At 35.6% G+C, this 12,020-nt stretch overlaps 1 protein-coding gene across 10 annotated transcripts in view; it reads left to right on the top strand.

The window, feature by feature from the left end:
* ATP8A1 (ATPase phospholipid transporting 8A1) overlaps window positions 1–10,928 on the top strand; it is a 249,992-nt gene extending 239,064 nt beyond the window's left edge. For all 10 annotated transcript variants that reach the window (XM_074396074.1, XM_074396072.1, XM_003940967.3 and 7 more), the window contains 2 exons: window positions 4,165–4,256; window positions 6,270–10,928. In XM_074396074.1, the coding sequence (XP_074252175.1) occupies window positions 4,165–4,256; window positions 6,270–6,367 (190 nt within the window). In that variant the 3' untranslated portion in view covers window positions 6,368–10,928. The remainder of the gene's footprint in view (window positions 1–4,164; window positions 4,257–6,269) is intronic.
* Window positions 10,929–12,020: the final 1,092 nt, after the last annotated feature.

Below are 12,020 nucleotides of genomic sequence, written 5' to 3'. Positions count from 1 at the left end.
GCCCAGACTAGAGTGCAGTGGCATAATCTCAGCTCATGGCAACCTCTGCCTCCTGGGTTCAAGTGATTCTCCAGCCTTAACCTCCTGAGTAGCTGGGACTGCAGGCACGCACCACCACACCTGGCTTATTTTTGTATTTTTAGTACAGATAGGGTTTCACTGTATTGGTCAGGCTGGTCTTGAACCCCTGACCTTGTGATCTACCCGCCTCAGCTTCCCAAAGTGCTGGGATTACAGGCATGAGCCACCACACCCGGCCAGGAGCTGAGTTCTGAAGAACTGAAGAGAAACTGTCCACTGGAGAAAAATAAAATGGAAATTATACTTTTAAAAAATAACCCAAATCTTACTCCTAAACATTTAAACCTTGTCCAAAAGTTTACAATAAGAAATTATGGATACTGCGGGCTCCTTGGAGGCAAGACAATTATTTTTGTATATCATTGGAGTGTGTGTGAAGCAATGTATTTTATAGACAGGCAAATATAATGAGACTCATAATTCTTTTATATTTCTCACTGTAGTCATTAGCCAGCATATCATCATTGGCCACTGCTAAATAGAATTTTAGCCTGGGATCTTCAGGTCAATCCTCCCTGATTTGCCTGGCACCACGTTTGGCCATGGTTTACAGCTTTCACATGCTGGGAGAGTCAGGAATACGAGGTGTCAGAGAACTCGGTGGTGCGGATGGTGACGGTGCTCTCTCGAACCTTTCTGTTGCATTGTTCATCTTAATGAAAAGCAGTTTTAACATTGCTCCAGAACTAGTAGAAAGGAAATAATTGTATTTCTCAGTGTTCATGCTAGATTTTATATCAGTACTACTTAAATACTTTGGTCAGGATTGAGGACACAGGGACCTGTCAGATGTGCTTCCTTCAGCCTTTCTCATCACCGTGATAGTGGTTCTGTCCAACATTCGAAAAGAAAAGTGCAGAATGCTGAAATGTTTTCAGCTCCAGGGCAGAGATTAGGCCTGTTCTATTCATCGTTTGTCTCCCCACCACTACAGCTACCCTAGTGTAGGACAGCTATCACATGCTATACGTTAAACATTCTGTGAATGAATAGTTACTTTTTGGAGATTTGTTTTAATGAGTCAACCTAAATAGCTTACCATCCAATATATAGACAAAGGCAAATTTACTCCTCAAGTTTCCCACTGAAAATTCCTTAAGACAACACATTCCAACACATTCCAGAACTATAAATTGGTTTTTACCAACACCAACATTTTTTAGTATTTGTAAGTGAAATATTATTTTAAACGTGTTGTCTTTATATTCACCTCCACCAAATGTTTAAGTTGCAACATTTTAGTGGGTTTGGAAATAAGGTAACAATATTTAGTGGCAGTTGTACCATTGCATTAAACAAACTCAAAGTTTACATAGCTTGGTATGTAAATGAAAGACTATACAAGACTGAGGAAAACTGCTAGCCAAGAGATGTGAATAAAATGTGGTTTTAGTGAGAAGGTATCATCATCTTGGTGGTGTGTTTTTGTTTTTGTTTTTGTTTTGTCTTTTCACACTGTGTTAAGCTGTTCCACTAAAACTGAACTTTTATGGTATCTATTAGCGTTAACATATATATTTTTTATAATATGCCTTAATAGTAATATTAGTACATTTAAACACTGATGGCCCAGAATTCCATAAATGTTTAAATGAGTAGTTCCCCAAAGGTACAAGATAAGACTAGAGAAATACAACTTATCCTTTATTTATTAAGCAACCTCCCGTGAATGGCATTTATATTCTGGAGGAGGGACTCTGCTCTATAGGACTAAAGCAAGAAGTTCAAAGTAGCTAAGGAAAAAACAAAACAAAAATCTAGTCATTTTCTTAGTAAAGAGGTAGAATGAGACCATCATAAATTAAAACTTATGTGCAGCAACAGGCATCTCACCTTGAGCTTATGTTGACTAGAAACCAAGGCATCAAAAATGCTCCTTACAAAGTACCTTTTGTTTTGTGATGATCTCTATTCTAGTTGATTTTTCTAATAAATTCTCAGGATCCTGGGGGTAAAGGTGGGAGGGCCCGCATTTGTTGAGTGCTTCCTATGAGTCAGTCATTGTGCTGACAGCTCCCTGCATCCTCAGTCTGCATGAGGGTTAAGTACTGCCCTCCTCTTATATAGGAGATGACGGAGAAAGGTTTGCCAGTGGTGACCCAGCTAAGAAGCAGCCGACACAAAATTAAATTTAAGCACTATTCCAGAGCCCATGCTTTTTCCTGAGTAATGTGCTTCTTTTTTAAGAAACAGATTTTCTTACTGCTTTGTTTTAATGCTGTACATTCACTTGATATAAAGAAGAGCTGAGAGCCTTTATGTAAACTGTACAAAATGGAGTTATGTTATCTTCCTTATTTCAGTTGCCATAATATGAAAGATTCTCATATGTGCCTTCTTAACACATTAGTATTGTAGTATTAAAGTGTTATGCATTTAGTAAGGCCAGCCTGAAACCTGGAAAATGCCTTCTGGGAACAAGACACTACATAATGATACATTGCTGTCTTCTGTTCTCCCATTATCATTTCAGTTAGTCTTCCATAGTCATTTCGGTTTGTAACACCAGAGACTTTCCAGCACCCCATCCACAAGACTCTGCTAAGGAAATCAGACCACCTGCTGCTAAAGCTGTGACTTCCTCAAAGCAGTTACATATTTTAGTGTCCCTCAGGGTCCATGGGTCTGTAATGCTAGATCATTTAAAGAGTAAGAAAGCAACTCTGTAAAAATGGCTCTTTCTCATTTCTCGTATCTGTTTATTTCACTGACAGAAACAAGTTTTACAACTGTTTGCAGAACTGCTGGAGTTTTAGATTAATTAGTTTTCTTGCCTTCGTGTAGCTAATTTCCAATGACAGTGAAATATGTCTAATAATACCAGTTAACCTCCCTGGACTTCAAAATATATGTGTGGAAGATTACTACAAATGTCAACATTTCTAAATATTTTTTCTTCAGTTTTTGCCTAAATGTTTGCATAATTCATTTACACAGTGAGTTCATTTTGCTTTGTATATGATATTGTTTCATTTCAGGGTCTCAGAGAAATTGGCACAGAACTAACATAGCACAGCAATTTAACTAAAGCTTTTATTAGTGGGAAAAACACAAGATGGAAATTTTTCAGCTGAGTCAGTTCCAGTTATTAAAATTGCATAAACATTTGCTGCAACACATATGGATTATTTATTTGTGTCTCATGCCTGTTATGTTCTTTAATATCAAAACAAAATGTTACAAATCAAACAATGAAGAAATGGCACAATGGGAAGATTGATGATATCTATAAGTACATTTCGGAATGATTACTCAACTTAGTATATTCAACAGCTATTTGAGTTTCTACTGTGTGAGACACTGTTTTACGTGAAGTTGCAGGACGAAGATGCCTAATTTTTTATAATGTGCTTTTAGAATTTACGTAATTAATTATCTAGATTTGGATCTGAGGAGACAACTATTCTAAACAGTAATTGAAAAATACTTTCCTTGTTATTTCACCTATCATAATTATTTCTTCTGAAAATAGTTTATTTTAAAATCAAATTAAGGAACACATGTCATACCATATTAGAATGGTAGTGCAACTTTTCTAATTAAAAAGTTTATGAAACGTCTTCTTTGTGTAATGTTAGTTAATATTTACTTTAGTTAATATTTTCAACTAAAAAATATTTTGCGCCAAAATGTGCCAAATATGAAAAGGATGTAGTAATAAGGTTTTGTCATTCAAAAAATGCCATGCTTAGATTATATGTAGTAAGTTAAGCAAGTTCTTAGAGGTGAATAACACTACTGATGTATTTTTTATTTTAGCTAATTGTGTTGTACTGGCTCTGTGTTGTTGCTTGACTTAAATATAACTGAGTTGGGGGTGGTGAGATTATCTTACTTTTTACTGGGAGGAGGAGTACCAGGGACAAAACTCCTTAGTTAGAGAAAAAAAATGGCCTCAAAAGTCTGTCTAAAAACTTGAAATCTCATTTGCTATCTAAGAAAATGGTGTAAAAAGAATCACTAGGCTACAGATTTCTCAAGCCATCTTTTGTTTAAGTCTAACTCTCTTTGGTGGTCCTGTGGGCACACTGGGGTCTCTGCCGAGCTGATAATTCATTTCACACGTTTGCACCTGCTCTGCAGCCTGACCGAGAGGGCGCAACTGCTCAAGAACGTCTTTAAGAAGAACCACGTGAACTTGTACCGCTCTGAATCTTTGCAACAAAACCTGCTCCGTGAGTATTTGAGTTTCTTATTTTTAAATAAATTATCTGCCGTTACTATATCATAGCATTTATACAATATCCTGACTTTAGGGTATTTAGCTGTTTAAAACTAATGCCTAAAACAAGTTTTGCATATTTGCAACCTGTAAATAACAGAAAATCCATTTGTCAGAACGATTTCACTTTTAACAGAAGATAGTTCATTATAAAAGCTTGCTGTTTCACTTAAAGAAAAACAATATTTCTACATTCCTTGCTTCCTTAAATCTTTTTCTTTAAAGCCAGTAAATCTTAACTCTTAAAAGCTGACTCTGTCTTGTTATCTTTTCTACTTGAATAACTTTGCAAGAGCCTTTCAGCTTTCATACAACACAAGGAAACATATATTTTCCCCTTCAGAAATATTTATGAATATTTAGAGTTGTAAGAAATTATTACATATTGTGCCTTCTTAACATTTCAAGATCTAAAAAAGAATATAAAATGTAAAGCCCTGTAGTAAATGTATTTGTGTTAGTAATATATCTTTTGTTTCATGTGGTTTCCACATACAATTTATTTTCACTTACATACGCTTGTGTCTAATGCTTTTGCTCTTTATACTTCAGGAGGCCTTTTCTAAAGATGTAATCCTCTTGGAGGTCTTTCCTTATCCCATGCCCCCGCCAACCATGTTGGGGCGTGAGTGAGTTTATTTGTAGATGCTGAGAGTCAAGGGGAATGTCCTCTGAAGGAAGGAGACAACTTGCTACCATTAGCAGCTATTTGTATTTATCTCCTCCTCCTCACCTTTTTAAATTGATAAATAATAATTTTCAATATTTATGGAGTACAAGATGATGTTTTGATATACAGTTGGCCCTTTGTATCTGTGGGTTCCACATCTGTGGATCCAACCCATTGTGAGTCAAATATATTCAAGGGGAAAAAAATTCACAAAGTTCCTAAAAGTAAAACTTGAACTTGCCATGAGCCAAATAGTACATTGACTCCACTAGAATAAACTGATATAGAGGCATTGTATTAGGTATGATAAGTAATCTAGAGGCTGGACATGGTGGCTCATGCCTTCAATCCCAGCACTTTGGGAGCCCGAGGCGGGCAGATCATAACAGAGACAGACTCTGTTATGTCTCTAAGGAGAGCTACCAGGTTGTCACCACAGTCTGCTAACCAATCCCAGTCTGATCCATGGTCAGGGGTTCAAGACCATCCTGGCCAACATGGTGAAATCCTGTCTCTACTAAAAATACAAAAATTAGCTGGGCGTAATGGTGGGAGCCTGTAGTCCCAGCTACTCATGAGGCTGAGGCAGGAGAATCGCTTGAACCCAGGAGATGGAGGTGGAGGTTGCTTGAACCCAGTGGCAAAGATCGTGCCACTGTACTCTGGCCTGGCAACAGAGCAAGACATCCCAAAAAAAATAAAAATGAGTAATCTAGAAATGATTTAATGTTTACAAGAGGATGTATGTAGATTGTATACAAATACTGTGCCATTTTATATAAAGGATTTGGGCATCTGTGGATTTTGATATTCAAGGGGGGTTCCTGAAGCAATTCCCACAGATACCAAGGGACTGTACTTGGTGGGATGGTTGAATCAATGACCTTATTCACCACCTGACCTACATATCACTTTTTCTTCCTTCTCATCTACCTGACCTATATGGAAATATATGAGTCCACTTGACTCCCTCACCCCCTCCAGAATTGGGGAAGCAAAAGTTAGAAGGGTTGGAGTTGATTTACAGAACAGAGGATTTAGGGGGATTGAGGGCGCCTCCTCACTGTTCTAGGGAGAATAATTCCTAGAATCTAAACTGGCAACCTATGATCATCCCACTCTTTATTTTGAAGTTAAGTGTGTGTCTTTCCTGGGCATTAAAAATCAGTGTTTTCATGCTTTTGAAGGTGGGAAGGCTGCATTTGTTCCCAAGCTAGAAAATGAATACTCAAAAGGCAGAATAACCGTGGTTTCCAGTGCCTTTGTGATAATTCATGTTTTATCATTAACTTACAGATGGGTATGCTTTCTCTCAAGATGAAAATGGAATCGTTTCACAGTCTGAAGTGATTAGAGCGTATGATACCACGAAACAGAGGCCCGATGAATGGTGATGGGGAGAGCCTGAAAGGCAGGCTCTGTTATGTCTCTAAGGAGAGCTACCAGGTTGTCACCACAGTCTGCTAACCAATCCCAATCTGATCCATGGAGAGGAAAGGTGGATCTGAGCTCATCTCGCTGATGGACATTCAGATTTATGTATATTATAGACATAAGCACTGTGCAACTGTACTGTAACACCATATCTTTCGGATTTTTTAAGGTATTTGCTAAGTCTTTGTAAATGGAAATTGAAAATGACCTGGTATCTTGCCAAAGTGCTTTCTTATAGGGAGAATAAGTCAGTATTCTTATGCCGTTACTTGGGCTGTAACTGACTATCAATTTATTGGCTGTACCACACGGTAACCAACCATTAAACAACTCTAAATGGTATTTAGTTAAAGGGACTCTTGATATCCAGGCTTAGATTTCAGGATATGCTGAAACAAACCAGCATTCTTAAGGAACTGAGTCAATCTTCCTGAGCAAAATTTCTAAACAAGGCATTATTAACAAGCATTTGTGTCAAAATTGTCTTGATAAATGTTTGCCAAAGAGGTTCAATAAATGTATTTCTAGTTCAGTAGTCATATGCCCAGAAATGTAAGAGAAAGTTTACTTCCAGTTCTGCTGTAAGATCTGCATGCCTGACTTTTCAAATGTAAGAGTGATTTAAAATGAATATTTCAAGGCATTTGCTACTAAAATCTGTGATGTTGCACCTTTGGCCTTACAAATGCTTTTTTGTTGTTTGTCGTGTTTATTTGTTAGAGGACACACGTGTTAATGTGACTCTGTTGTTATGACAGTGATTTTTTAAATTGTATATATGTTTCAGTTGTTTCTGATAAAGTTTCATCATCATCTAGATTTTTCTAAAAATCTGGCTTATCTAGTAGATTGAGTGATGTTATTTTGTCTTAAAGTTTTTCCTGTTAAGAAACATACAGTACATATGTACATGGGATTTTTAAAGCTTCTGTTGCAGCATTTGGAATAACATGTCAGATAAATGCATGGGCTTTTGTCATGAACATAGGTTCAGCTTTTGTCCTGTGTTCCCATTCTCACTATGTGTTCCCACAAGAAATACCCGCTGTCTTATGTAGCACACCCAGTGATACGGTGACTGCCCCTGTACTGAAGACTAAAAATAATTTCACAGTTCACTCATCAAATAGTTCCCCAAATTTATCACATGCTGCTTATTGGGACAAATAAGTAGTACATTTTCCCCATTTTAAAAATGCTGATTTTACTCAAGTCCGTAACTTTACAGTCAAAGGACACTTTCATCCTGAGTAGGTTTTGTTGGTGTGTTTTAAAATCTATGTGAGTTTAATTATTTTCAGCATTTACAAGACATCTAAAATTGCCTGTTTTGCTACCAACAGTAAATGAAGGGGCTGTTTAAAACCACAGCCAGTTTTCTACACTAGTTTTTAATAATACTTTTGTTTGGAAAAAAGGAATTAGTTTTCAGATACACTTCAGAGATTGAAGCAAACTATTTGCCTTTTACTCAAAAGCCTGCTTGCCTTCACATGGATTTACCAGCAAAATAGGTAGAACTCTTTAAAAAAAAGTCAAACTAGAATTGAGAAGAGGTGATTTTTTTTTTTTTTCAGATCTCTTCTTAAGTGTAATATTCTCACATTCTTTTCACCCTTCTTCTTGATCTAGATTTAAAATTAGGATATATATCATTTCCTTGTCTGTATTTGTAGCTCCTTAGTTACCAATATGCCTCTACATTTTCTACAAATAAGAGGTTATAACACATATACATAATTCTAACCTTAAGGGAACATGCACTTACATACTTTACTTCCCAAGCCCTTCCTGTTTGGGGTACAGATTAAGAGAGTCATGAATCAACACATCTAGCAAGACCACAGGTGTAAGAGTCTAAGATCATCTTCAAAATTCTGAAGTCCCAGACTTTACCTGTCTAGTGAATGGATATTCAGAGCAGCTTTTCCTGAGCTGCCCAGTGGTGATAGCTGAGGTCAAACCACAAAAAATGAGAAAGCAAGAATGAAGTGCACCCCTCCAGAGAAACGCTTTATAGCAGTTACAGAGAAGAGCTGCTTTCATTTGCCCTCACTTCATCAGCGGCACCCTTCTGCAGAATTCTAACATAAAAACATTGTGAATATAATAGAACTGGATTTTCCGACTTAATAAATTTTATTTTAATTTTGAAACATGAATTGTTTCTGTGGAGCTCTTAAACAGAAGAATACTTACAGTTCATAATGTGTAACATGATCTGAAACATGACTAGTTTGAGCCTCTTTGTCCCATGGTCCTATTTTTGAATTGTTGACATTGTTAGTCTCTCTGCTTCCTGGGTGAGACGCGGGGTTTGAGGGGCAGGGAGTGACCTTCTTGGTAAAACTTAAAATATAACATTGCAATTCAGTGACTTTACAGTGTTACATTAGAGAAAATAGTCTGATTTTTTTAAACTTTCCTTAATTGGAAAGAAGTCACATGGTTTTACCAGTATTGAAATAAACAGCCGAAGTGACTTTTAACATGTGTTTTCTGAAATAAAGGCACATACTCTTCAATTAAAAAGTTCCTTATAGGGACTCTGGCAAATGCTAACACAGTTGCTTTACAATGTTTACAATTCAGAAAATACGACTTATAATAGAAAATCCTCGTTCATTTAGCATTGAAAAGCTGGAAGTTGCTTCTTTCATGTTGAATAGTACACAGTGGTACTGAGCATGGACTTTCTAAATGTTTTATATATACATATAAAAATATATTGGTGTCTCACACCCAGAAAGATGTTATATTGTAGAAATTATTAGGAGGAAAACAGTGTTTCTCAGGAACGTTGTAAATTTTAAATGATATATGTACTTCCCGCCCTCCCACCTCCACTCTGTGCTCTAATGTGAGACTGCTTCAGCAGTGTTGCTAAGTTAATGGAAAACTTTTCCTAATCAAGTCAGGTGAATGTGTATTCTGCTAAACAGTGTTAGCCATTTACGTGAATTGTATGGTCATTAAATGGAATCAATGAATCGTCTTTAATTTCCAGAGGGGAAATGAATTTTGGAAATCAATCAGCATTTATTCTGATCATTAAATTTTATACTTTAATTTTGCTGTTCAGTATTCTAAATATCCAGTGTGAAAGTCACATGATAATTTGTTTTGCATTGCGTGCACTTTACAACACTTAGAACTTGTCTTTTAAAATGTTTTTTCAGGAAATGAATACTAGTAACAGATTGTATTATTCATAGTTTTTAAATTATGACAGTGTCGTAATTGTTGCAAAGCTAAATAATCGTGTTTATTTTTGTGCAGTTTCCCTTTGATAGTTCCTGGTTTTAAAACCTGTTAGGCATATAATCTTATAAATAATCATCTACAAAATTTAGGGAGAAAATGCCCATCCCATTCACATCACATGGACCAGGAATTCTTTTTGTAAATGACTTAAGGTAACACCATGCAGTTCAGTGCCTGATAAATGCTTTTTAATGATGAACATTTCTATAATGCCTCGTAAGACACCATAGTCTGATTTTTCTCACATTAAAATAACTGAAGTCATTTGTGTAACTTAGTTATACTTTGCTACATTTTAATTAACCTTGGACAGCTATTAAAGTAGAATGTAAGTTAAATTTTGAAGGAAAGGAAATAAATGTTTTCCATATTTCGTCTTGATTTATTTTCTGTATGAGAACAGCTGTGTTTTTGATAGGTTTATGGTTTGCATGAATTCATATTTAAAGTGATCCAGGCCAATGCATGGCTATTGCTGTAAATCTTGATGTTTATTTCTGCCTTATAAAGTTCTATCATGGCCTACCTAGAATTTAATATTCAGTAAACAAATTAATTGGTCCTCTGCATAATATTTTAAATAGATTATTTTACAAAGAAATTCGAACAAATTTAATTGAGTCTTTTGTTTAGCTTGCCTCTAAGAACTTTTCTTAATAAAGCTCCCAAAACTTCTCAGCAAATAAATCTCTCTTAAGTAGGAAAACTAGATTTCATATTTGCTTACTTTGAATTAACAGCAACTTTCCACAGGTAAATCTGTTCTTGCAAAGATGTGAGCAGAATAGTTAAAAATAATATTTTTATGTTTCGTGGTTCTAAATAGAAGCCATAAATATAGTAAATACTATCTGTTGTTTACGTCAATCTTCATTTTTTACATTTTCAAGTTTATTAGGTTAAAAAAAAATAGGGCAGCCTTGGAAGGCAGCTACTACAGAAAACTGCAGTTTTGCATTAAAGATAAAGTAGTATTTTCAGCTCCCTGAAAAACCATTCCTGCTGAAACTGCTGTAGAAATTGTGAAGCTGCATGAGTGGAGAGTATTGAATCTGTGGTTATAGTAGTTTTCTCAGGTTTGTTTATCTTGATGTTTGATGCACTGTGTTTTATAGTTATTAAAGTTGAGTAATATTATTTCTATGCAGTGTTATGTGTCATTGGCCTTTTGTGAATGTGCATGTTTTAAACTGCAAATTTTAAACATTTCATCCTCTAATTGTTATTAAAATAAACTTTACCATTACTTAAAGGAAATTGTTGAAGTTTTGATTGCTAGTTCTAGAAATTATATTGCTTTCTAAAACCTTCAAATCCAGCAGTAACTAGTCTGAGAGGGTGTATCCATTTAATAGCTTTTAAACATTTTGTTTACAACCCCAGTGATTTATAAAATATCCCTTCATTTTAATCCAGCTAAATCAAACATGAAATGGAGTGTATTAACTCTAGTTTGGTAAAATTGGTAGTTTTTATAATTAAATAACAATTTTTTAATAAAATTACTGTATTTTGTGACTTCAGTATGTAAAGCCTCCTGGGATTGTTCCTGTTAAATATTTAAATTGGTTTGCAAGTAAACAGCTAATTCCTGGTTTCAACCTTTTGTGTTGGATCAATTATGTTTTCAAACCAACTGAATTGTTTTAAGTTCATGAGAAAGTGTTCAAGTTTAGCCAATAACATTTGAAGGAAGTAACCAGAAAATAATAAAATGAGCACATGAGACAAAAGTATAGACAGCATCAGAAATGAAAACAATCACTTCAGCAAAAACAAGTGTCCTTTGGTAAAAGAGAAACAACAAAAGATACAATTCGGTAAATTGCTAGAATAGGATTAGTTCTCAAAGAGGATCTGGAGGGGCAATTTGAGGAGCATCTGATTTTATTAGACTGAGGCTGCCTGCGCTTAGCTGCCTGGAGTCCCATGTCCTCTCCCACAGTCTTCATTGGGACCATTGGGAGGGGACCTCTGTGCAAAACAGTTTATGGATGTATTACCTCTGAATTGTATCAAATAATTTTCACATTCACCTCCATTCTCCTTAAAATAAGCACTGTGTTTCCACTGACCTGTAGTTTAAGATGCCTTGTTAATACTACCACAAGCAAAAAGCAAACTGGAAATACAGTTCCATAAATCCAATATGTCATCCCCATTTAAATTTTTTTTTGTATGCATAGGGCATCTCTAACCTAAAGCTTCCATTTCAGTAACACAGAACTACCTCACTTTAATGAAGAAAGATCTTCCTAACCTGGATAATTTCACAAGAAGGCTAATAAAATATGTTGGAAAATATGAAATACCTCTTGCCATTCCGTTTTTATTACTTTGAAGTACAGA

Source organism: Saimiri boliviensis, chromosome 3 (genome assembly GCF_048565385.1).
Source record: "Saimiri boliviensis isolate mSaiBol1 chromosome 3, mSaiBol1.pri, whole genome shotgun sequence".
NCBI lineage: Eukaryota > Metazoa > Chordata > Mammalia > Primates > Cebidae > Saimiri > Saimiri boliviensis.
This window is presented reverse-complemented; position numbering and strand designations above follow the sequence as displayed.